General features: G+C 43.3%; 2 protein-coding genes and 1 non-coding gene across 13 annotated transcripts in view; 1 reads left to right on the forward strand and 2 right to left on the reverse strand.

Moving 5' to 3' along the window:
* Positions 1-322: 322 nt before the first annotated feature.
* CDC6 (cell division cycle 6) lies at positions 323-13,942 on the reverse strand. The gene is made up of 12 exons (XM_025996213.2): positions 13,618-13,942; positions 12,567-12,754; positions 11,349-11,630; positions 11,025-11,224; positions 10,388-10,563; positions 9,876-9,982; positions 9,140-9,279; positions 7,513-7,613; positions 6,308-6,372; positions 2,858-3,060; positions 1,674-1,814; positions 323-1,137 (listed from the first exon to the last, which is right to left on the reverse strand). The coding sequence occupies exons 2-12, from the start codon at positions 12,739-12,741 to the stop codon at positions 1,048-1,050; spliced, it is 1,680 nt and encodes a 559-aa protein (XP_025851998.2). The 5' UTR covers positions 12,742-12,754; positions 13,618-13,942; the 3' UTR covers positions 323-1,047.
* LOC112918185 (U6 spliceosomal RNA) lies at positions 5,405-5,512 on the forward strand. Its single transcript, XR_003234617.1, has one exon. It is a non-coding gene; the product is annotated as a U6 spliceosomal RNA (small nuclear RNA).
* A 3,173-nt stretch (positions 13,943-17,115) lies between the features above and the next one.
* Positions 17,116-26,607, reverse strand: part of WIPF2 (WAS/WASL interacting protein family member 2) — a 52,413-nt gene continuing 42,921 nt past the window's right edge. For all 11 annotated transcript variants that reach the window (XM_025995735.2, XM_025995733.2, XM_072747303.1 and 8 more), the window contains 3 exons: positions 24,042-24,251; positions 22,645-22,746; positions 17,116-22,028 (listed from right to left, as the gene is read on the reverse strand). In XM_025995735.2, the coding sequence (XP_025851520.1) occupies positions 21,988-22,028; positions 22,645-22,746; positions 24,042-24,251 (353 nt within the window). In that variant the 3' untranslated portion in view covers positions 17,116-21,987. The remainder of the gene's footprint in view (positions 22,029-22,644; positions 22,747-24,041; positions 24,252-26,607) is intronic.

Below are 26,607 nucleotides of genomic sequence, written 5' to 3' on the forward strand. Positions count from 1 at the left end.
AGCCTCATGCCTGCACTTTTAAGGCAGCCAGTGTGTTATAATAGTGCCCTCTGGTGTCCCCCTCACAAGTTACCATCGAATGCCTTTGGAAACCAAACCCAGAAAAGGGAAGATTTGAGTGGCCATATGGATTAATTTATCTAATAAGACTGGAAAATTCTGAGGTTTAGATGAAAATCCAATCCCAAATAAAGGCCTCTGGAAACAAGTGGCTTCATCTGAGGGCAGCTAAGACTATGCAACAGTTTGGGGAGAAATTTTTACATTGTCTGCTGAAAAGTCTGAGGTCTCTTGAAATGTGAATACTTAAAAAGACAAAGAATGAAACTTGGAAATAAATATATTCACAGTCCATAGTTACATTCCTTTTACCACCCCCACAACCTTGGCAGTGTCCAAGAAACTCAATGAGTCTTTAAAACATCACAATGTGGATGTGCAACGTGAACACAGTATACTCCAAAAAGAAAAAAAGTCTTTGAGCAAAGTGTCCTCTAGATCTCCATGTAGACTTGCTTATTTTCCTGAACATCCTTTTTCATTCTTTTTACTCTAGCCCCAAAGTTCTTTAAAATACACCAATGTCTGAAGAAACTAAGAGGTAAGTACAGGCAACATTCCACAGCATAAATCCGGACTATATACTGTAATATAAGCATATTGATTAGAGACATACAGGAGGTGGAGGTAGTGAATATAATTAAAAAGAATCTACTTGGTAATTTTTAATGCATTAAAATAAGGCCCAAAATCATTGTTCTGTGCTAATATTCATGAATCAATAGATTAAAATTTATCAGTTTCACATTTAAAAAGCTAGTATTTCGGTGGGCACCTGGCAGGCTCAGTCAGAAGAGCATGCCACTTTCGTTCGAGCCCCATGTTGGGTGTACAGATTACTTAAAATGAAATAAAATCTTTAAAAAAAAGTCATATTTGTTTTCAGACCTGCAGACTTGAATGCATAAAGTACTAAAATTAAGACTCCAGAGCTCTTTAAATGCCAGCTGGATACTTTTGGGTAGCATATTAGTATAAAAAAAGAATTTAAGGCAATCCAGTAGCTAAGATATTTCCAATTAAAGCTTTGTCTTTTAGGGCATGCTCTACTTCCTTCTCTTCAATCTTCAAAGACACCTGGAGGAAGAGAAAAGGACTTTTCATGGTGGAGAACTCACAAAAGCCAAGTTTTTATTACATAAACTTCTACCACGTTGAACTTTTGTCCCAAGAGGCAAGCAAGTTAAACACTGCTTTGTCAATGGTTTGCAGAAAATACCTCATTCATACCAAGTCCCATCCTCCCAGATCTTCAACACTACCTACCAAAAAAAACCCAGTTTACCTAACTGTGGTCATATTTAAATCTTTACTTTAGCAAAAAAAGATAAGCATTACAATTAAAAACAGGACAATTAAAAGCATTATCACAAAGAAGCGGTTAGGGGCAGCCCAGGTGGCTCAGCAGTTTAGTGCCTGCTGCCTTCGGCCAGGGTGGTGATCCTGGAGACCCAGAATCGAGTCCCATGTCCCATGAAGACTCCCTGCATGGGGCCTGCTTCTCCTGCTTGTGTCTTTGCCTTTTTCTCTGCATCTCTCTGTGTCTCTCATGGATAAATAAATAAAATCTTAAAAAAAAAAAAAAAAAAAAAAAAAAAAGCAGTTAGTTGTACCTTTGTGAAGCGGGTTTCCTTGTTTTTCTTTAATCCTAAAATGCCCCTGGCCTCCAAGAGTCCTGAAAGTGACAAACACTCGGACTGGTCCACAGCTGCCACCTGCTGTTTGCGACAGACGTTACTATAGGCTTCGTATAACTGGAAGGAAGAAGGGAGAACAAACGTTGTTGAAAAGTTCTATCTCTTGTAAACCTTATAATTTTGTTTAAAAGTGTGAATTTGCGGGCAGCCCTGGTGGCGCAGCAGTTTAGCGCTGCCTGCAGCCTGGGGCATGATCCTGGAGACCCTGGATGGAGTCCCATGTCGGGCTCTCTGCATGGAGCCTGCTTCTCCCTCTGCCTGTATCTCTGCCTTTCTCTCTCTGTGTGTCTCTATGAATAAATAAATAAAATCTTAAAAAAAAAAAGTGTGAATTTGCATTTATAAGTTATCCGAAAACCCCAATTTTCCCTCTTTTAAAAAGTTTTTAAAGATTTTACTTATTTATTCATGAGAGACTCAGAGAGAGAGAGGCAGAGAGACAGATAGAGGGAGAAGCAGGCTCCTTGTAGTGAGCCCAATGTGGGACTTGATCCCCAGGTCAGGATCACACCCTGACCTGAAGGCAGATGCTCAACTGCTGAGCCACCCAAGCATCCCCTTCTTTTCAATAAAATCCTTGAACAGGGGAAAAAAAAAAAAAAAATCCTTGAACAGGGAGTGCCTAAGTGGCTCAGTGGTTGAACATCTATCTTGGGCTCAGGGTGTGATCCTGGGGTCCTGGGACCATGTCCCACATTGGGCTCCCTACAGGGAGCCTGCTTCTCCCTCTACCAATGTCTCTGCCTCTCTCTCTATGTCTCTCATGGATAAATAAATAAAATCTTAAAAAAAAAAAAAGATCCTTGAACAGGCTTTTTGTAGATATTGCCGAAACCTCTACTGGAAAGCAGGAGGAGGAGCTGTATATATTTTATAGGGAGAGGGAGAAATGAAGGGGAGGAGATGAATGGAAAATTCTCAACCACAACCCAAGGGAAATAAAGTCAGTTGCCTTTTATATGGGACCAGTATTTGTTCTTACTGTTAAAAACCCATTCTTAATTCCTATCAGCTAAAGCATAATAGGCCATTTGGACAATATTTGCTCTGCAAAGCATTCTCATCCACTCCAGTTCCATCTTCTGAGATTCTCCACTCACCTTCCCCAGAGTGACCTCTTTGATTTTCAGCTGCCGGATCAAGAGGAGCAAAGAGCAGACCAAGATCTTCTGCTGAAGAGGAAAGGAATCTTGTGCTCCTTCTTTGCTCAAAGTCATTCTGTTACCATCAACTTCTGATATGACTTGGGATATGTGAATAAGACCAACCCGCTTGGGAACCAGTGACTCAGAGGGTGATGTGCCTAAAAAGTAAATAAATCAAGCTTCATTAGATTTTTAAAATATCATACATATTGAGACAGATGATACTAAATTTTAGTTGGAGGAAATTCAAGTGGTGTCATGAGGTAGCAAAGCAGAGGTTCCAATTCTATAACTATAAGTCAAAGGATGAAATTGCTATCTTCAGAAAGATGATGGCTTGGAAAACAGGGTTATCCTTTTTCTGCACAGAATGATGGGCTATTTTGTCCTGTAGAATGCCATTTAATGTCAGAGAGACAAAATCCACCTCATGAAAGAATAAGGACTAGACAGAGAACTACTGTATTCTGCCTCAGAAATTCTCAGTATCTTGAAGATGAAAAAGAGAACCTTGAAGTAAAGATGATTGTGCCTAGTAATTAAGAAAGGTAAAAAAGTTGTAAGAATTACCTAATACTCTCAAATGAGTGGCTAAATGTGGACAATAAAGTGAATCCTACATAAGTCCTCTAGATAGCTTCCCCAAATGACCTTTGAGGTTTGGTTCACTTGCCTAAGACGATCTACAATAGAGCAACACTTGAGAAAATGTCATTGGATATCTTAGCAGATAGCACCATCTGAGAAGCCGGAGGTTGGGGAGCTGCCAACAAGATGCCTAGGACTATGGCCTCATTGTTTGGAGATGCATGAATTGCAAGACAGAGGAGGGATTTGCTGTAACAACCTTTGCCTAAATTACTTCCTCAGACCATGTGCAGTTGCCCCAAAGAAATTTACTTTTATTTCATTACCACAACCAGGATGCTAACGGTAGTGGAAAAACTAGAGATCACTGATCAAGTAGCAGAATCTTAAAAGCTGAAAGGAATTTAGAGGTCTCTTCTTGCTCCCTACCCCAACAATTTCAACTAGTGGGCATCTATCCAGTTTTTGTTTGAATTTTTTTTTTAAGATTTTATTTATTTATTCATGAGAGACAGAAAGAGAGAGAGAGAGAGAGGCAGAGTGAAGTAGGCTCCATGCAGGGAGCCTGACATGGGACTCCCTGGGTCTCCAGGATCAGGCCCTGGGCTGAAGGTGGCGCTAGACCATTGAAACACCAGGCTGCCCTGTTTGAATACTTTCAAAGCTAGGGAACCCACCTACACGTCAAAGAAGCCCAGTAAGCACTATTTATTAGAAAGTGCCAGTCTTGGGGCGCCTGAGTGGCTCACTTGGTTAAGCATAGACTTGATTTTGGCTCAGGTCATGATCTCAGGATCATGAGATTGAGCCCCCCCAGCATGGAGCCTGCTTAAGATTCTCTCTCCCTCTGCCCCTCCCCACTTGTGGGCTTCCACTCGAAAGAAAGGAAAGAAAAGGAAAGAAAAGAAAAGAAACAAAAAAGAAAGAAAGAAAGAAAGAAAGAAAGAAAGAAAGAAAGAAAGAAAGAAAAGAAAAGAAAAGAGCCTCTTATATTTAGTTGAAGTAAGCCTCCGTATAGCTTTCTAGAACCATCAAAAGCTAATCACACATACCAGAGGTCAAAGACAGGTATTAGGTTAGTCTAATACTATATGCCAGAAACTTACAACCTCCTTTAGCTACGTGTGTGCCCGTGGTGCTCACAAGGGTACTGACAAGCCTAAATGTCATTGGTAGAGGACAAAGGAATAATTTGAAAAGTTAAAGAGAAAGCAGTATCTCATCTATATCTGTATCACCTGCCATCAGCCTAAGCACTGAAATATTTTTATTAATTATTTTTCAACAAATTGATGAGAAAGAAAAGAAGAAAAGGAAATAAAAAAGAAAAGAATAGAAAGAAGGAAAGATGTTTTCTGTGGAACTATAATGTTAGAAACAATTTTTGATAACTCTCAACCAGTGCAGGAGTGAAAGAGGAAAGAAACAATCAAATCAGACTGTCCTGTTTCTAAAGATTAACACTGAATATTAAATATCAACAAGATATGTAGTTCATGGCCATTTTACATCTGCCATGACTAAAAGAACAGGCTAACAGAAAGGAAAATTAATTTCATTTTATTTTTTTAAAAAGAATTTATTTATTTATTCATGACAGACAGAGAGAGAGAGAGGCAGAGACACAGGCAGAGGGAGAAGCAGGCTCCATGCAGGGAGCCCGACGTGGGACTCGATCCCGGGTCTCCAGGATCACGCCCCGGGCCAAAGCCGTCGCCAAATCGCTGGGCCACCTGGGCTGCCCAGGAAAATTAATTTTATCATTTTTATAACTGCCCACTGTAGCAATATCATCTTTGTACCTCCACCTTCCTAGACTTGTCTAAAGGCTTGAGATATCCCACGTTGAACTGGATTCTTTCACTGTCTGACTGACTTACTTTCTTCTCACCTATATCAAGACCTAAAGTGAGTGTGCTCGCTTCGGCAGCACATATACTAAAAATTGGAATGATACAGAGAAGATTAGCATGGCCTCTGTGCAAGGATGACATGCAAATTCGTGAAGCATTCCATATTTTTTTAAATTTTATTTATTTATTCATGAGAGACACAGAGAGAGAGAGGCACAGACACAGGCAGAGGGAGAAGCAGGCTCCATTCCATGCAGGGAGCCTGACGTGGGACTCGATCCTGGGTCTCCAGGACCACACCTGAGACTGAAGGTGGTGTTAAGCCACTGAGCCACCTGGGCTGCCCGCATTCCATATTTTTGGGTAACTGAGGAGGGCACTTGATGGGATGACCATTGGGTGTTATATTATATGCTGGCAAATCAAACTTCAATAAAAACAAAACAAAACAAAACAAAAAGACCTAAAGTGAACGCAATACAAGAACCCAGAGGGAAACTGATCAAGCCTTACTGTCTACAATTTTCATTTCCAGAGCTTAGAAAGAAAACTTGGGACGCCTGGGTGGCTCAGTGGTTGAGCAACTGCCTTGGGCCCAGGGCGTGATCCTGGGGTCCCTGCATGGAGCCTGCTTCTCTCTCTGCCTGTTGTCTCTGCCTCTCTCTGTGTGTCTCTCATGAATAAATAAATAAAATGTTAAAAAAAAGAAAAAAGGAAAAAAAAAGAAAACTTATCATGACCTAACCATTTATGTAATACACTAGGGAACTCGTTTTCACCACCAATGCATGGACTATAGCACAGACAGGCCAGATTGAAGTGAAGTAGATGAAACTGACAAAAAACACAGACATATAGAAAAGGGTGTGGATTTAACTATGTTCATTTCATCTTTCTACCTCTTTTCTCAGAAAAGTTAAGCTTCCAATTATAAAGGAAGATGGGAAAGAGATAAACTACTTACATTCAGACAGCGGTTTGAGGACAGTCTGGCTTTTGACATCCGACTCTACAATTTCAATAGCTCTCCTATAAAAAAAATTTCTAAAATTAATTTAGGCTGAGCCAAACCAAACACCACACCAAACCACCAAGCTCAAAAACAGACACATGTTTTATAACTTTAAAGACCCCAAACAAAACTTGGTTATGTCTCAGCTAAAGGGGACTTAGTTGCCTTGAAATAATTCATGGACTAGAGAATCCGAGAAACTTTCAACACTATATGGTTTCCTCTTATAGATGCCAAGTAGGTCATCATACATTAAGCCAATAATAACATTTTGAAAGAGGAAAAAATGTCATGGATAGGAGAGAGGATATGTGGGTGGGTGACGGCCTACAGAGAGCCAGTACCACCCATACACACTGGACCTAAAAAGGAGTCCTCAGTTATATATACATATATGTGTAGGCTAAACCACACCAGCCTACATGACAATTGCTCATAGCTGCAGTCTTTACTCAAGTAGTTTGCTGACTAGGGGAAACTTTGAAATCCAGGATCATGCCATCTAGCAAGAGGAAGAGCTTACTCTCCCACTGTTGTCTCCAAAGTACTGTGCCCACAGGAAGCCATAAGCCAGACCTGGATCTTTTGCATGGCAGTAGGGGGAGGTTAGACCAGCGGGCCTGCACAGCAAGTATCATTTTAATGGACCCAGTGTCCCTACTGGGAAGGAAGAAATTTCATCAGTCAGCACAGAGGCTTTCCCCAGCAGGAGAGGCAGAGGATGGGAAGGGAGAGAGGTCTGGAGTACAAGTGTGGGGGACCACCAACTGGAGGAAGGGGTGCTCACAAAAGCAAAGGAAGGGAAAAAAGTCTAAAGGCAAAGATGGTTCAGGTCCATAAATAAACCTGCTTGAGACCAGCTAATGGAAAAGTAAACTGGAGTCTTTTTTAATACAAATGTAATTAACCAATCTATAATCACCACAGGGAGTGCCAGCAACATCTCATTTGTTTCTCCCTCTGTAGGTAATGGACTGATAATGTTTCAGACATTAACACGGTGGAAATGCAGAGCTCCCCACTGAGAAACAAGTCCTCCTTTCTGAGTGTAAAAAGTGGCAGAATGCAGCCTCTTAAGCCACATTCACTTGAGTTACATGAGACAATTAACAGCATTTCTTTTTTTAATAAAAGCAGCCAACAGTGCCATAACTCACCTGCAAACATCTAGCGCTTTTCGAACGTCTCCTGAAAGAGCAGAGACTTTTCGGGCACAGAACTGAATGGCAGCATTATCCAGAACCTGAGCTCTAGATACCTTTGGACAAGACATAGAAGATGACAGCATGAACTATATATGAGACTCCCCTTCTCTGTAATTTAGGTCCCAGACATAAATATTTTCACATTAAGTCTAAACTTGACTGGCCATCCTTTAGGGTCCAAGAGAGAAAAATTTACGCATTTATACATTTTGTAGGCATGTGGTAGAAGCTCAGGAATGGGGGGGGGGGGCAACCAGAAATTAGCAAAATGAATAAAATAAAATCTATTTGGTCATTTTCAAAAGAAAGTTTTCTCAAAGGCCCCATTTTTACAGGCCATTATAAAACTATTGAGAGGTGCCTTGTTGGCACAGTCGGAAGAGCATGTGAGTCTTGATCTTGGGGTCATGAGCGTGAGCCCCACATTGGGCGTAGAGATTACTGAAAAACGGGAGGCCTGTGTGGCTCAGCAGCTGAGCATCTGCCTTTGGCCCAGGGCGTGATCCCAGGTTCTGGAATCGAGTCCCACATTGGGTTCCCTGCGGGGAGCCTGCTTCTTCCTCTGACTAAGCCTCTGCCTCTCTCTGTGTCTCTCATGAATAAGTAAAATCTTTAAAAAAAAAAAAAAGAGAGAGAGAGAGATTGCTAAAAGCAAATAAACTTAAAAAGAGTGTCCATACAAAAGCGGGGAGAGGGGAGGAGCAGGGGGAAGAGCAGAGGGAGAATCAGACTCTACACTGAGTGTGCAACCCAATACAGAGCCCAGCATGGGGCTTGAACTCACAACCCTGAGATCAAGATCTGAGCTGAGGGATGCCTGGGTGGCTCAGTGGTTGAGCATCTGCCTTTGGCTCAGGTCTTCATCCTGGGGTCCCCGCACTGGGCTCACCACAGGGAGCCTGCTTCTCCCTCTGCCTATGTCTCTGCCTCTCTGTGTCTCTCATGAATAAATAAATAAAATCCTAAAAAAAAAACCAAAAAACCCAAGCTGAAATCAATAGTGGGATGCTTAACTGACTGAGCAACCAAAGCCTCTCTGATTTTTGTTCCAACAGTGAGGCATCCAATAAATGGAACCTTGAGTGGAAATTCATATAAAAATGTTCTCAATACTGGGGGATCCCTGGGTGGCTCAGCGGTTTGGTGCCTGCCTTTAGCCCAGGGCGTGATCCTGGAGTCCCGGGATTGAGTCCCGCGTCCGACTCCCTGCATGGAGCCTGCTTCTCCCTCTGCCTGTGTCTCTGCCTCTCTCTCTGTGTTTCTCATGAATGGATAAATAAAATCTTTGGGGGAAAAAAAAAAATGTTCTCACTATGGCCCACAGTAACTCCCTGCTGAGGAAAGCAATCTAAGCAAAAAATAAAAAAATTTAAGTAAGCTCCACACCCAGTGTGGAGCCCAGTGTGGGGCTTGAACTCACACCCCTAAGACTGAGATCTGAGCTGAGATCAGGAGTCAGATCCTCAACTGACTGAGCCACCCAGGCGCCCCTCTAAGCAAAAATATTTTAGGACTGTTAGGTTTCCCCACCAGAGGTGATCCAAGGGACACATAATGTGGTACAATGGGGGGCACTTACCAAATCAAGCCGCTCCTGCAAGATAGTAGCTATCTGATTTTTGGTATAAGGTGGGAAGTTCAACAGCTGCGGCTTACATTTTTCTCTAGCTTGAAGCCTCGGCAGAATTCTGTCCGTGAGATCTAGAGTGTTAGCAATACCTAAGGAGGAGATAAATACTACCAAGCATCACAGTCAAATCATCTCAAAGGAAAACTAAACCCTTTGAAAGCTGTACACAACTTCCAATTATAAGCCAGCATCCTGTTGCTTATCACCCCACCCCCACCCCAATACTTATTAGGTAAGATAGACACAGTCATTTTAGAATGTTCTTTTCAAGTTAGGTTTAGAACTGTTCACTGATAAGCAGGACCAGATACTCCAAAAGTCAACTTTTTCTGAAATGAAGTATTATATCATTTCTATTCAAATTTAACAAAACTGATTTTAGGTTAAAACTACTATTATTTTATAGTAACTTTTTCTTTTTTAAAAAAAGATTTTATTTATTTATTCATGAGAGACACACAGAGAGCCTGATGTAGGACTCAATCCCAGGACTCCAGGATCCCAGGACTCCAGGATCATGCCCTGAGCCGGAAGGCAGACCTCAACTGCTGAGTCACCCAGGCGTCCCAGTAACTTTTTCATCTTGATAAGAAAGCAGAAAGCTTAAGATAAAATAGGTGATAAGACGAAGAGATTAAAAAAAGAATTCTTTAGACCCATCCCGTAACAGCAACTGAGTACTAACCAATCAGCACCAATCGAGAATTGCTTAGCCAGGGCCATTCAAACAGTGTGTACAATACATCCTGCCCTTTGCTGTCCAGCTGATCCACCTCGTCCAACACCAACACACTAGGTATAGAGAGAAACAATTAGTATCCATGTTCACCTTTCTAACTCTCCAATCTGTTAGATCTGGGCTGACTCCAGCTCATATTCCTACAACTGACACCAGTTTGAAGGTCATTATCTGTCCTTTCTCCAGTCCCTGTTACAATGATACCCCTACCATCGCACAAAAGTAATATACAGGTTTTTCAAACAATTAGTTTCAGAACATTTTTTTTCCAATTTAAAATTAGGAGGTGTATTTTTCCTCTTTCTTTCCTTTTAAGCATATGTAACCACCTCTTGTACAGCAAATATAGGAAATGTTCTTTTCTTGTACAAACTGATAAATTCAAGAGACTAGATTGTGAGTCTGTGGGCAGCAGACCTTGCAGATTTTCACAGAACATGCAGCAGAGCAGTACTTACATCATGGGGCCCTTCTCTGCAGTCATACGGTTTTCCAGTTTCTTCATCATGTCCCTCCCAGCTGGCCTGGATACTTCTTCCTGACAAATCTCCTGAGCAATAGCTGGGAATACAGCCTGGGCACTCCTTAAGGACATGCAATTCAGCATGATAGTTTTAAAGTCTTTCAGTTCCTTCTAGAAAAATGCAAACATGAGAGATATTTAGCCCTCAGATAAAAGTTTGATAGGACCTGAAAATGTCTTTGAGGAGTTAACATTATATAAAAGAATAATCTGCTCTCCTTTTGTTTGGAAAGATTTAGACAATAAAACTAAAAACATCTTAAATCATTTTCTTTTTTTTTAAATTATTATTTATTTATGATAGTCACAGAGAGAGAGAGAGAGGCAGAGACACAGGCAGAGGGAGAAGCAGGCTCCATGCACCGGGAGCCTGACGTGGGTTTCGATCCCGGGTCTCCAGGATCGCGCCCTGGGCCAAAGGCAGGCGTCAAACCGCTGCGCCACCCAGGGATCCCCTAAAAACATCTTATTTGAGGGAAGACTGAAATCCCCTAAGCACATCTACCTTTCTTAACCCTTAATAACCAAGTGTCATTTTAGCAAGACCATCATATTTCAGACTCTCCGTATACCTCAAGGTCTTGCAGAATTCGGCTTAAGCAGGCAGTTTTTCCAGTTCCAGGAGCACCAGAAAGATAAAGACTTCCGGCTTTTTTCCCACAGATGTGCTCCCTCAGGAAATTCCTGATGACATTCATCTCCTTTTCCCTGGCAGGCAGCCGATCCGGGACAGCTGTATGGAGGACCAGCTTTGCTTGCTGGTAGCAAGTGCCTGTGTCAGACGTGAAAGGACAATTAGAGACAACAGAGGTGACTGAGAAGATCCACCAGGTTTTGTTTGGAGTCACCAGCCTTGTTGACCAGGCTGCGCTAAAAGTTGCCACGTAAGAACGAACCTTCTTGTTTGAACAGTCTCACACACGCAGGTTCTTTCTCCAGTGGACATCTCTGTTCAGGATTTGTTGTGACCTCTTGATCTTTTCGAACCGAGGAGTGGGTTTTGTTTTGGTGAGCTCTGGCTTGTTCTCTTTTGCTAGGAGACTTAATTGTCAGCTCATTGTCAAATACCAATCTGCGTCCCTTAGGTGAACGGGAGCAAGGGGGGCCATTCTCTTTCTTGCCTTGCTTTGGTGGAGAACAGGGTGGTAAATGAGGAGTGTTGCACAGATTGTCATCACCTGAAATATAGTAAAATCAAAATATGATCATCCATAGTAGTGGATACTAAAAGGACTTGCAAATATCTCTGCTTTTCCCAGAAAGAGGCAAATTTCTATAGTCAAAACCACCAAAACAGAACACCTCTCAGCTAGAAGCACATATTGGCCACCAGATGGCACTACTGAACGTAACAATCATTTGGTAGAAAGCAAAGGGGTTTAGTGGAATGATAATTGTTCTAAAACAAGGTTTCCCATCTTGGCACCATTGAGATCGTAGACCAAATAATTCTTACGGAGGGCTGTCCTGTGCATTGTAGAATGTTTAGAAGGATCCTTGGCCTTTATCCACTATACCAGTAGCACTCCCTCAGTTGTGACTTCCAAAAATGTCTCCAGATACTGCCACATCACCCTTTATTTTGTTTAAAAACAAATGATCTGGGGATCCCTGGGTGGCTCAGCAGTTTAGCGCCTGCCTTTGGCCCGGGGTGTGATCCTGGAGTCCCGGGATCGAGTCCCACATCGTGCTCCCTGCATGGAGCCTGCTTCTGCTTCTGCCTGTGTCTCTCATGAATAAATAAATAAAATCTTAAACAAACAAACAAAAAACAAATGATATGAAACAAGAAAGGACCACCAACCAGTGTTCTAAAAAAATATCACTGCTTCTATTAATTTCACCACCAATGAGATGAGAGCTTCAGAATAGCTAACTGCCAAGTCATTTAAAACAATGACAGAACTAAGTTCAAAATTAAGGAATTGAAGATCAGAACTGTGAAACAGTGGCTTCACTCTGAAGTTCAGTAAATGAACTCAACATCCATTCTGAAAATAACCAAAGTGAACAATGTGGTCTTAACTGAACTTTGGAAGCTGCTTCAAAGAATGAGGCATCAGAGGTCAACAACTACAGGTCGAAATGTTGTACTTAAATGATGGATAGCTTACCCAAACGTTTTCTGGGGCTGAGAGGCAGAATTTTTACACAAGAACGGCGTGTGGCCTGGACATTGGTCAGTTCTAGTTTGGTGTCACCAGAGTTTTTAGCTTTGTTCAATGTCTGAGACAGCTTCTTTTTTGGAAATCTGATGGTAGCCTGTGACTGGGATCGGGTTTGAGGCATGATGGCAACACGGCTGGGTACAAAAAAAGATAATGGGACAGCCAGTCAATATGTAAAAGTCAAGGAAAATAGCTAACATGGAATTTATATCGGTGAGCAACATTCCAATAAATTATAACAAGATTTTAGCATTTAGTTCTGCTTCACAGCCAAATCTGAGCAATAATAACACTTGCTGTCTACCTACTAGGTGTAACACCTACTAGGTGTTGTTATAAGCATTTTATCTTATTTTATCTCATTCTTTTTTTAAAAAAGGAATCTCTACACCCAATGTGGGGCTGGAACTGGGGGCCCTGAGATCATGAGTCCCATGCTCTACCGACTGAGCCAGCCCAGGGCCCCTTAGGCACTCACTAAGCACTCTTATTATCCTTATTTTACAGATGAGAAAACTCAGAGGCACAGAGGCCCAAAGCCATAGCAAACCAGGCATTCTGGCTCCAGAGCCCAAGTTCTTCACCACTTGAGTGATGCAGTAAGTTGATCTTAACAGATATGTGCAGTACTTTGAATTCCCTCCCTCACGGGGTGTGGCGTTATCACCAGCTTAGTCCAGCACCCTGCCACATTTGCAGTCCTCCCTCCGCCCGGCACTCGGTCCCCACCCCACACCCTAGCAATCCCACCCTGGGACATCTCCCTCCTACAACATTCAGCCCCTTTACTCCACGCACGGCTGCCAGCCGACTCCCTTCCCTCACCCGACATCAGATCTCCAACCTCCGGCGACCTGAGCTCTTTTCCCCTCATTTCACCTCGGGCATCAAGGAAGGCAGCGGCCCTCGCCATAGCCCCTCTCCCAATTCCGCTGCCTCCCAGGCCCTGGGCCTCCCCGAGTAATCCTCTCCTCTCCACCTGACAAGGCTGAGTCACCTCAGTGCTGGCTCTTCCTCACGTCTCTCGCACACGGTTCCAAGGATTCTTCAGGTCAAGCTTCCGAATGAACTACACACCAGCAGCAGAAATGCCCCAGAAGCGCTCGCGCCAAATCTGCAGAGACGCAGCTTTGCCGCCTCCCGCCAAAGGCCGGCCAGGCTTCTGATTGGTTGTCGCTAGAGCGCCGCGCGCCTTGGCCAACGCCCCCTCCTTCGCGTCCAGTCCAGCCGGAAAGACCACAACCAATAAGAGAGCCCCAGGTCTCCGAGCTACCTTGAGGCCACGCCCACCGAGCTGGGAACGGGCGGGGCGGGGGGATTCTACATCCGGGGCTTCCGCGGGAAGACGCGAGGTTACGGAGGGAGAGATTCTGGGTAAAGGCGAACCAGAATCGCCGCAAGGAGTGGCGGGAGTCGTAGTCTAAGCTGCAGGCGACTCTGTTTCCACGCCTTTCTGTCCACGGTAGGTACGGAGATGTGGTTGCCCCTGGTCACTGTCAAACCAATCCATTTTCATTACCCTAATGGGATACATTTTCAGAGAGCTACCACTTAACACCTATGATTTGGGGGGCGGCTCTGGCTGTCAAGCAGGATACTAGGCGCTTATTTATCTCATGTTCAACCCTGCAAAACACAAATCGAACGTGTGGAGGGTTAATTAGAGGTCATAGCATCTTGGCAGTGAAGAGCCTGGGACCTAGATTTCCTGATACTCAAACCAATGTTTTTTTTTGGTCAAGTTCTATATACATAAAGAAATGCACTACACTTCATCTCAGCATCCCCCTGATTTATGTTTCAAAAGTAAGAAATAGGACCAGGTCTTTGCTTTTGTTAAAAATAAAAATAATATTCTGTGCACCTTCTCATTAATTCCATTAATCCACACATTGTGGGTTGAGAGAATTATGGCCTCTTAATTTTAAAACCTTGTTTTATGGCTAAACACTAGGGTTTCAAGGCCAGAGAAGACCGCTATAGAAGAGACAAGCTGAGCTTTTAATGAAAAATATAAATTAGAGCAGTAATTTACAGGCCAGCTTCCAAAGCTAATAACCTAGCTAAACCTCAGGTTACCTTGAAGGCCAAAACCCAATTCTAGATGATGCCAAGAATTTATCTTTCATCCTTCCATTTCAAATGAAATAGAACAATGAAGCTGAGAAATAGGAAAACAATGCTTTTCAATCATCAGTTAATTGTAGTTAGCTCATACAGGAGATAAGAGCAAATCCTGAGTGTTCAAGTATGCCAGGGACTGAGCTCAAGTATTTTACCTATACAACCTTATTCTCACAAGCACTGCACTAAGTTGGTATTATTTTTATTTTGCAAAGGAGGAAACTGAAATGGGTTGAATAAATTTGCCCAAGGTCACACAACTAGTAAGTGGAAGAGCTGGCATTTGAACTCAGGAAGTCTGACAGGAGCTCAAACACTTGACCACTTAAACATAGGAAGAAGTATTAGATGCAGGTCCTAAATAGGAAGCCTTCTGTGTACTTCTAAATTGGAAGAGGTGTGAAAATATAAAATAAAATAAATAAAATAAAATAAAATAAAAATAAATTGGAAGAGATGGGGGCTCCTGGCTGGCTCAGTAGGAGAAACAAGCAACTCTTGATCTTGGGGTTATGAGTTTGAGCCTTACTGGGGTGTAAAGATCACTTAAAGCTTTAAAAATAACAGGAAGAGATGGTGAGGGAGCACATTTTGGAAAGACTCTCTAGGAGCTGAAAACTACAACATAGTTTAGCTGCCTTGAATGAGAAAAGTGTTACCAGAGAACAGAGGCTTTTCAACCAGATGGTATGTCTGATCTCTTAATGGAGCAACAGATCCCAGGAAGCTCATATATTTTGATAACCTGGGCGACTAAAAAACATCCTTACTAACCTGAAATGGTAACATGTATCTGACCAGCTTTATGGGATAAAAACCTCCCTCAGTTACAGTGGCTAGAGGGAGCCCAGGAAGCAATGGGTACATCATAGGCATCCTGGAGCCTAAGAAAACACTCACCAGGGGATCCCTGGGTGGCTCAGCAGTTTAGCGCCTGCCTTTAGCCCAGGGAATGATCCAGGAATCCCAGGATCAAGTCCCACATGAAGCTCCCTGCATGGGGCCTGCTTCTCCCTCTGCCTGTGTCTCTGCCTTTTCTCTCTCATGAATAAATAAATAAAATCCAGAAAGAAAAGAAAGAAAAAAAAAGAAAAGAAAAAAAACACTCACCAGGAAGAAAAATACTGGTCCAGTATAAGCCTACAAGAATAAATGACCACTGTGGAAGCAGGCAGAAAATCCTAGAAGGTCCGGGTTGAAAGGTCTCTACCTGGTTACTGACATGAAACTCTCCCTTTCCAATATTACAGAAGTTTCTTGCTTCTGGACCTCTGACCTTGCTATTTCCTATTGGGAATGCCACACGCCATCCGCCTTCCCTAAAGCCTTTTAATAACTTACATAGGTTTCTCTTGGTAGTAGCTACCCTGAAGTGTTCTGCTAGACTCTGAGCTCCTTGGAGGCAAAGACCAGTCTAGCCATCTTTATATCATAGGTGCCTGGCATAAAGTATGCAATAAATGCTTGCTGCAGGAATGGAAAGGACATTCCTGCCAAGTGGATTTCCACCTTTTTCTTTTTTTTTTTAGATTTTTATTTTTTAAAGATTTTATTTATTTATTCATGAGAGACAGAGAGGCAGAGATACAGGCAGAGGGAGAAGCAGGCCCCATGCAGGGAACTTGATGTGGGACTTGATCTTGGGACTCCAGGATTACGCCCTGGGCCGAAGGCAGGCGCTAAACCGCTGAGCCACCCAGGGATCCCGATTTCCACCTTTTTCATGAATACTTTTTGCGGCTGGATAGCATATAGTCCTTTATTTTATTTATTTATCTATCTATCTATCTATCTATTTATTTATTTATTTATTTATTTATTTATTTATTTATTTATTTATTTTAGCATATAGTCCTTTAAATCTCACACTAGGAGATTAAACCTAGGAGAAAATGAATCCAATTACGTGTAAAAGTGATCCAGACTGGGCTCCAGTGATGTCAGACACAAAGCAGTTCTCTGTAGTTATCCTCTGGGGTGGTTAGGATCCTGAGGTTGATATTTTAGTTCTCTTACTTCTGTCTGCAGAGTAATGGGAAGTCAGAGACAGGCAGCATCTTTGCAGCAAGTCAGTTTGTGGCTGGGCTGGGCCAGGAAATACTTAAACAGGCACATTCACAGTAAGCAGCTGTGTCTCACTAATAGTGAGAGTTGACAAACTAGTGTCCTTATCACCTGCTAACTGATACACAGTATCATGAGGGAAGGAATCAAATCACACTGGAAGGACCTGCCCAACATCCTTTTGTGTACGCACACACAAACTAGCAATACCACCCCAATAGGATAGAGAAACCTTACAGGTTTAGGAAGTTGAGGGTCATTCAGGCAAGCTCCATTTGAGGGCTATTTAAAGTCACAGGAGGAACAATTAAATCAATAAATAGGTAGTTTATTAATCATATTAATAACAATGATGGATCAAATAATCAGGGATTCAGCCAATCTGGCAAGTATGGATGAAAATGAAAGGAGGCCTTTCCCCCCCTCCCTCTCATAGGTTTTTATATCTAAATTATGTGAAAGTGATTCATATACACACACCCATTATGAATCAGTATGGGAAAGAATTTCAAGCCTGATGATGAAAGTGCAAGGTGAGCTCATTAAGTCTTAGTGGTGACTATGTCAGCTGACCACAGTAAGCAGAGAATGTCTGGTTCAGTTCTTACACCCCAAGTCAAAGTTCAAGAAAGCCAGCCAAGATTGCAACTGCAACATAAAAGGCAGGGGAGAAAAAAAAGCCAACACCCACAATAAAAATAGACACATTGTCTGCTCTACCCCCACCTCTTCTTCCATACTCAGTGGGAGAATCTGCCATGCAACACAGAAAGAATCCTAAGACATGTAAGGAGAGGAGGACACAGGCCAGAGCGTCCTGAGTCCCCTGAAATCATGGGCAATGATAAGGTAGGTGGCAAACATAAATGATGACCAAAGCTATCGTATCAGAATCACCCAGATGAGCATGGTTAATGGGAACTGTGATATACAAAATATGGCAGGAGGGAGGAGGGAAGACCTCTGATCCCTGGGAGGCTGCAGATGCTTCTGCCCAAGTCAGTGTAACTACCTTCTTAGAGGTTCTAAAGTCACTATACTCACCAGAAGCAACAAATTTTCTCCCCTCTCTATGCCACCACTGGAGGCAGTGTTCCAGACAAGAGTACACAGTTTTCAGGTTTTTGTTTTTGTTTTTAAAGCAAGGTTTAATTAAACTGCACAGCATCCAGAAGAAAGAAATGTACCAAAGAATCCAACCTGAGACCAGATTATACATTGTAGAGAGGTGTTGGGGGAGGGGGGAATCACTGCTTATTGGGAGAGGGAGCACTGTAATTGGAATATAACTCCAAAATAAATCATACAATAAATTATTTTTTTAAAGAAAATAAACTGACCCACATGCAAAGATGGACGGACGGACAGACAGACAGACACACACACGCACGCACACTGCACACATCATTCTAGTCTTTTATTCAGTGTTGACTAGGACATCCATGCTGGTCCCCGTGGGAAAAGACAAAGGTTAGACATGAGAAAAGAAGGCTTGGCTCCTCTGCCACCAGTGGAATGAGATTTAAGACAATTAGAGAGAAAACCCACTAAGTTGTGAGAAACAAGAGTAGAAAGAAGGAAACAGTTATCAAGGAAGATTTTAATTGCTTCAAAGAGAGAGGAAGAGAGCACAGAAATCTAACACAAGTAAAGGCACAATGACCGTGGAGTTGAATGGAACCAAATCCTTCCTTCAGTTAAACAGTTATCCTTCTTTTTGTATGTTTTGAAGGTGACTGTAGTTTTGTTTTATTTAGCTTTTAAGAGATGACTCTTGAAGGCAGAGTTGTAACACCTTCCATTCCCTAAATCAAGGTGGCTTACAGAAAGCCACCTTGACCACATTGCCAGGGACTGAGATTCTGTAGGGAAAGAAAGGCTACAACTGGAATGTGAAGAATTGGATTTGCAGTTGATTGTAGGTTGGGTTTCCAGAAGGACAGACAGCTCAGTGTAGTGCCATCAAAGGGCCTTAGATGCCCTATACTCCACCCCCAGAGTTTTGCAGAAGGAAAGGACCCTGGAGTCACATTTTCCCCCACTCCCATAAGCACTCAGCCTACAGATTATTTCAAGTGATCAGGAGAATTAAAACACACCCCAACCCTGAGTTGCTCTGTAGCAAGTCTATTTACAATTTTTTCTCACCTCTCCCTGGAGGTAAATCTGGATTTCAAGTTGGGAAGCTGTGGGGTGAAGGGATGCCCCCAGTGCAACGGCTAGTGGCTAGGCTTGCCTTGGCCAGCATCCTAGTGGCTGGGATGCATTTCTGGAGACAGCAGCCTCACATCCACCAGGTGGGGTAGCCCTAAGCACCCTCACTCTGGGCTGTGAGGATGATGGGGCTCTGCAGCTGGAGGAAATCCCCACAAAAGAAAAACCCACACCTGGAATATCAAAGTGATTTGATCCAGGTTTGATGACCGAAGAAGGGGGGGGAGGGGTTATCTAGCTCATTTAAAAACCTGGAAGCCACTGTTATGCTTCCTAGAAAGGGTGGAAAAAACCATTAAGTTTTTACCCCTAGAGAAAAACATCATAAAACCAAACACACACAAGGGCTTCTAACACAGCTTCCTGATGCTTAGTTGGGCAATGTCTCTTCCTTCTGGGAGGGAATAAGGGGGTTAATGGGACTGGGTAAGAGTCTCAACATGAGACCACCCAATCTTCCACCGAAGAGACGACATTCCCACAAGCAGATAAAATGAGCAGTTTAAAAGGTGAGAAGTTTTAGTGCTCTTGCAGCCAGCCCACCTTAAATCTATATTACAAGCTTTTTACAACATACAAAATAGATCAGTAACTATAAGGATCACATTCCCATTCTTCAATAGTAAATATACACGATATTAAATCTGTTATTAACAGAGGGACCAAATAATGTATAAGGCAAAGACATTTAAATAGGTACTGTGCCATCAATATGCTCTCAAGAAGAAAATCCATCTGATTAGATCTAGGCCCAGGCCTTTTTTCATGAGGCCAAGAAAATGAGAATACAACCAATACCCATGTGACACAGTCCAAAATGCTGGGGAGTATGAAGGGCAGCAGGTCACAGAGGAGGAAGGTATCAGCCCCAATGAAAAGCTGGGGTTTGGCTTTTACTTGTGATACTTGTTTTGATGCTCTATGTCTGAGTAAAGGTGGGGGGTGGTGGAGATATACTTTGATAATATTGTACAAAAGGCATCAACTCCCATTTCAAAAATAAATGGGAAGACTTCACAGTCCAAGTTCAGAAACTGGTCAGCATCTCCCCTGGAACTCTGCTGCAGGATTAACTCTTGTACTTTCTCTTTCCCTCCACTCACGCGCGGTCTTAGCACTACTGGCTTCAAGATGCTGGGGTACTGCTGAGAGATAACTGCTAACAGATTTGAAAATAAAAACAATGAAGAAAATGATCAGAAAAGGTTTGGTGACAGACCTCATCATGGTTTGTCCCAAGAGTCGATGTTATCCAGGGGATGGCAAAGAATAGCAAGGATAGCATACCCTGTACAAACAACCCAAGTCCAGAGTTCTCCCATCTTGCACGGGAAGACTTGGGTTTCACTGGGCACCATGCACAGATCCTTGGTCTGTGACCCAACAGACGGAGAGGTCCCTAAGTCAATTTAAGCCTGTGATGTACCTGGTGAAAATTTTTAATTGACTTCCCCATTCATTTTGAGGAAAAGCCCTGGCTCCTCCTCTGCTCTCACTCCAAAGCTTTGAGCAGTCTCTGCACTTGGCAAGAGTTGTAGCAAACTGAACATCCATCTGTAGAGCCCAGGAGCCATTCTGCTGTTGGAGAATGGTGAAGTCCCCCGTCCCACCATCCAAGCTCAGTTCCAACCTAGACTGGAACCCTCTGTGCCCTTCAACTATGACCTGGAAGACAAAGAAACATATTGCTGGCTGCCAAGGAAGACCAACTGGACTGAGGCACACCTCACCAAAGCCTTTGTGCTTCCTGGCACAGAGGAATTTTTGACTATCCCCATAAGCTTCCTCACCCTTCTCTATTCTGCTGTGTTAACCCCTGCAGTCTCACAAAGGAAAGACTAGTGGAAGAAGGAACATGAAGAACCTGCTCAGTCAGATGGGCCATGAACTTTGGAACAAGCAGGCCTTAAAGTCCTTCGCAGCCCACAGAGCTGACCCCTTCCACGGAGGTGCTTCACTCTTCCCTTGTCATCCTGGGGCACCCATCAGGGGCTGAAGTCTCTGAGCAGGACTAAAAGGGCCAATGGCCTTCACGGCTAGTCAGAAAAGACTAAGTGGTGTCAAGGCCATCGCCTTATCTTTCCATCTCCCACTGCAGGTTTCTGGAGTTTGTCAATCTATAATGAATGAAAGTGACTTTTCACTTGCAGGGATAGGCAGTGCAGAGAGGAAAAAACAGCCCTCAGCCTCACTACCCTGAGGAAACAGGCAAATGGGCAGGGAGTCCCAGAGGACACAAATGGCTCCTGGTCCCTTTGCTGCAGAGAAACTCACTAGCTCTAAAAGGGTCCCCAGTTTATTTCACCCTCTCTTTTTATTAGATGTTTAGTTCAACTGATTAGTATTTAGTGTTTCTAGTATTCAACTTCTCCCTGGGGTGATGGCATGGGGTGGGGTGAGAGCAAAACCAAAATACCCCTAAGAAGAAAGCAGACCCATTTCTTTGCCCTTTCTTCAAACTTGACCTTTAAAACAGATCACTTCTCTGCAAATTCCTTTCCTGTTTCACTAAAAATGTCCACTCCCTAGAAGTCCTGGCTGTGCCAGCCTCCTAAATGAGGAAATATAATATTCCTGCCATGCTTCCCCCACAGTGGGTAGGAGAAAGTAGGAGTACCATTCTCCACCCTGCCCCAACAGTAAGTTCATTCATCACAAGGCACCTTTCCCCAAGAGGAAAGCAGGAGACATGGAAGCTTTTTCCTCATCTGGCTAGCAGGACTTGCAAGAAGAGGGATGGATACAGGGTTTGAGACCCTACTGTCAATACAAAGAGTCCAATCACCAAGTCTAGAGACGAGATGCATAGATGGAGGTGAGTGGGGAGGACGCTTGGTGTCTAGAGGTGGGTTGCACTGGAGAAACACGTCAGGAGCTCTCATGCAGGTTTCAGGGGAATGGAAGGGACCATCTGAGCAGAGGAGAGGGTCCATCCTTTTCCTGAGGAACAGGACCAAGCCAGGCTTCACCTGAGAATGGGTGGCAGAGGTGGGGCTCCACGGGCAGCTGAAAAATATAAAAATAAAATCCACATACATGAGGTCAATGATCAAACCCTGAATAACCCAAACATTCCTGAAATGAGAGACTCCTTAAGCTAACCTTTAGATTTTAGGAACTGATTTTGTTGTTTCCTTGTTTTTTTTAAGAAAACACAGATGAGGGACACCTGAGTGGCTCAGTGGTTGAGCATCTGTCTTCAGCTCAGGTCATGATCCTGGAGTCCTGGGATCAAGTCCCACATCGGGCTCCCTATGAGGAGCCTGCTTTTCCCTCTGCCTATGTCTCTGCCTCTCTCTGTCTCTCATGAATAAATAAAATCTTAAATTTTTTTTTTAATTTTTATTTATTTATGATAGTCACAGAGAGAGAGAGAGGCAGAGACACAGGCAGAGGGAGAAGCAGGCTCCATGCACCGGGAGCCCAATGTGGGACTCGATCCCGGGTCTCCAGGATCATGCCCTGGGCCAAAGACAGGCGCCAAACCGCTGCGCCACCCAGGGATCCCCTAATTTTTTTTTTTAAATGCAGATGAGGAAAAGCAAATTTTAATCTAAGAAAAATACACCAATTCTACTTTCTATGGAATTATGGAAAAACTTTCATAGACTACTCTTCTCACCTCGGTTTGTTTTGCTGGGATATATTCTCTGAAAGTGTTTATACTCTTCTGGAGCAGGAAAGTCTTCTACTGGATGAAAAGAATACTTTGACTCAAAATCATCTAGGAAAGGAACAGAATATTAAGTCACATCACCCTTCCTTGTGCTCTCACATACCCTGTACCACTTCTGCCCGTCCCCTTGCTAATCTCCCTCACATTCTGATGGACCACAGGGACCTCCCTGGCCCACTAACCCAGGGTTCCTGAGGCCAGTAACAGGATCTTTCAATGCACCTTACACACACAGAGGATGTGCTCAGAGGCTCTTACATTAAGGAATGAGTCTTTGAATTGGTTCTTCAAATCTTTCCACCAAAAATCAGGCACTTAACAGGAAAGGAGACCAGCTGTTTGTTCTGTTTCAGTTAAAGTCATTTTAGAGACTGTCACCATGGGAAACCAACTGACCTGAATCCCCAGATTGTTAGACGGTAACCTAAAATGGAAATTTCTGTCACCAGCTAGTGAGAGATCTGACCAGATAATTCCCCTCTGGGCCACGTTACCCTCATTTAGCTCTACAATATAGTCGGGGACAGCCAACTCATGGCCTCCACTCCCACTTACCATGGCCCCTCTACAGGAAGGCTCAGATTTTCTAATGGTGTGGCTCAAACACATTCCAAATACCCTGGTCCCCCAATGAGGAACAGACCAGACTGCGAGTGGTAACCATTAAAAAGAATTCAGAGTGTCAGGATTGAAGGAGACTGTACAGATCTTTCCAGGGGTCTTCAACAGAGGGTCTGAGGAAACCCTATGGACAACCTTTGCTTGGGGGCTCCATCCTAGACTCAATGAATTAGAATCTCTTAGGTGGGGCGTAAAACTCATTTATAACCTTAAAAAGTCAAATCTGATACACTCTTGATCTCATCAACCTCCTGATTTCACAGATGAGGGAAGTGAGGCCCACAGAAGTGAAGTGACTTCCTCAAAGTAACACAGCTAGGTTGTGGCTCTATATTACTAGAATAATGTTGCGTATGATAGGTTTTTGTTGCTGCTGCTTTTTAAGGCCCTCTCCTTCCTAGGAAGATACATCATCCCTGTCTAAATAATCCTGAAAGGGATAAAGTCTCTGACCTAAAAGCCAACCACAAATGATCCTTGAGGAGCAAGACAGCAGCTTCAGAGTTATTAGCACAACACCTACTGCTTTTACTTCAATCTCTTCTAAAGCAATCATTGCCTTCTAGAATTCGTAGAAGGCAAGGGATGCCAATGGTGGGGGCCCAGAGATCTGAGGTTAAGTCAGGAGAGGATCTGCTGTGAACAAAGGATAATCTAGAGTGGCCACTGGAATTAGCGAAGTCACTACAGGAACTATGAGACTAAAACAGCTAGCTACTCACCCAAGAAAGATCGGACAGTGGTAATAGAATCTCTATGGCCGTTCCTCAGGGGTGGTGGTGGAGGAGGAGGTGGCCCAGCTGGCGTCCTTGAGGGAGGAGGTGGGGGCTTTCCTCGGCTCAGGGGTTCTGACCCATGCATTCGGTACGGTGGGGGAGGAGGGGGAGCATCCCTGGCACCATTTCGGATCATGGGTGGTGGGGGTGGAGGAGCTGCAAGGAAAATCCAAAGCAGTTAGGATAGGATGCAGAGATGGTGAGGGGTGGGGGGGAATTTGAGAGATATGTGCTAAGAGTGCCTTGGTGCCTTCCCAAAGAGCTGGGCTCCAGGAGCTTCTGGGCAGCATGTCAAATAGCAGACTCACTCTCCTCTCATCCCTACTTAACAGTGAGAACATCCTTCCAGACCCCAAAGTCCAAAATAAATGTGTGACCCTTTTCATTTCCTATTTCAAGTCAGTCAAGAACTCTGCCTACTCTTGATGATCTTTTCCCTGCCTTTCCATGCCTTCCTCCACAATTCTAATTCAAGGCTCTCTCGTATTTAGCCTGTTCTACTGCAAAAAGCTTCCCAAATGTTCTCCTTGCTTCTCATCTCTTACCATTCCAATCTATTCTGCATAACTCACTAATCTCCCCGAAAACACTTGCTCAAACTTTTCTAAGGACTGTGTATCTCCTCTATCAAGAAGTTCCAAATCCTGGGATGCCTGGGTGGCTCAGTGGTTGAGCGTCTACCTTCGGTTCGGGACGTGATCCCAGGATCCGGATTGAGTCCCACATTGGGCTCTCTGCAGGGAGCCTACTTCTCCCTCTGCCTGTGTCTCTCTGTCTCCCATGAATAAATAAATAAATCTTAAAAAAAAAAAAAAGAAAAAAAAAGAAGAGGAGGAAGAAGAAATTTCAAATCCTTAGTTTCAACCCCAACTGAGTCTCACCCCATCATCCTTCTTTTTTACACAGCAACTTACCATGCGAGGCAGGCAGCCTGGTATCACCTTCTCCTCTTCCTTGCTTGATTCCTAGGCTGGGACTCCCACTGTCACCTCTGTATCTCTACTACACCACTATATTATATCATAATTGTTCATTTTATGTGCCTCTTCTGCAGCACACTAAGTCAGGGCAGTGTCCATTCATCTGAGTTTCCAAGCTCAGACAAATGTATAGCACACAGTATGTTCACAATTAACATGTGGTGACTAAACCAAACCACATATGCTTTGCTCCTGTGACTCCCCCAAAAGGTGTGGAAATGCCATCCCCCTTCCCTTACGACCAACCCCAACCTCTCCTTTAAGATTAGATTCAAGCCCCATCTTCTACAGGCTTTCCCAAAGCAATGCACTCTACTCTAATCCCCTCCCTTCTTTGTTCTCCCACAGCATTTATAGGCTGTGTCACTTACTCTAGCACTTAGTAGTATGGAATAAAATGAGTGATTCTCAAAAATGTATAATAGGTTCATCTGCGGAAAGTGCGTATCTTCAGTGATTATCTCATTGCTCAAAAAAACTGGGAATGCCTCTTTGGGAACTCCCTCCAAACCCAGTTTCTAATTAGACATATCCATAAATATATGATGTTCATATCTCATTTTTTTAAGATTTTATTTACCTATTTTAGAGAGAGTGCATGCACACATGCTGTAGCTTGGGGGAGGAGCAGAGGGAGAGGGACGAGCAGGCTCTGTGCTAAGTGCAGAGCCCAACGTGGGGCTCAATCTCACAAGCCCGAGATCATGACCTGAGCTGAAACCAAGAGTCAGACACTGAACTGATGACTGAGCTACCCTGGTGCCCCTCATATCTCATTGCTGAGTTTGTACAACCATCAAGAAAAATATTCATACCTATGTCTGATTTCGCTTTTCAAAAATCAAATTCACTCTTAAAAGACAAAAATGTGCCACCAAGTAGAAAGTAACATCAAAAACACATCTGAAGGGCAGCCCGGGTGGCTCAGCAGTTTAGCGTCTGCCTTCATTGAGCCCAGGGTATGATCCTGGAGTCCCAAGATCGAGTCCCACATCGGGCTCCCTGCATGGAGTTCGCTTCTTCCTCTGCCTGTGTCTCTGCCTCTCTTTCTCTCTGTGTCTCTCATAAATAAAATAAAATCTTAAAAAAAAAAAAAACACACACATCTGAAGACATGTCAACATCACTAGAATAGATTCTTCTTTAAAAAGATTTTATTTATTTATTAATGAGAGATAGAGAGAGAGAGAGGCAGAGAGAGAGAAGCAGGCTCCATGCAGGGAGCCCGACGTGGGACTCAATCCCGGGTCTCCAGGATCAAGCCCTGGGCCAAAGGCAGGTGCCAAACTGTTGAGATACCCAGGCGTCCCAACTAGAATAGATTCTAAGTAAGGTGTTTATGTTGTATTATTCTATTCTTTCCATTAGCTAACAAAAATAGCAGCTATCATTTATTTGGTTTCTGTTATATTCCAGGTACTGCCCCAAGTATTTTATATGCATTAAATCTTTTTTTTTTAAGATTTTATTTATTTATTCATGAGAGACACAAAGAGAGAGAGACAGAGAGAGAGAAAGGCAGAGACACAGGC

The sequence above is a fragment of the Vulpes vulpes genome, chromosome 2 (genome assembly GCF_048418805.1).
Source record: "Vulpes vulpes isolate BD-2025 chromosome 2, VulVul3, whole genome shotgun sequence".
In the NCBI taxonomy this organism is placed as follows: Eukaryota; Metazoa; Chordata; class Mammalia; order Carnivora; family Canidae; genus Vulpes; species Vulpes vulpes.

Bases quoted from the DNA above. Each gene is read 5' to 3' on its own strand.
- CDC6 (XM_025996213.2), bottom strand. From the start codon at position 12,741: ATGCCTCAAACCCGATCCCAGTCACAGGCTACCATCAGATTTCCAAAA. The intron at 3,061-6,307 runs GTAAGTAGTTTA...TTTACTTTTTAG, and splicing joins CCTCAAACCGCTGTCTGAAT to GCACATCACCCTCTGAGTCA. The intron at 1,138-1,673 runs GTACAACTAACT...CTCTTCCTCCAG, and splicing joins AGGAAACCCGCTTCACAAAG to GTGTCTTTGAAGATTGAAGA.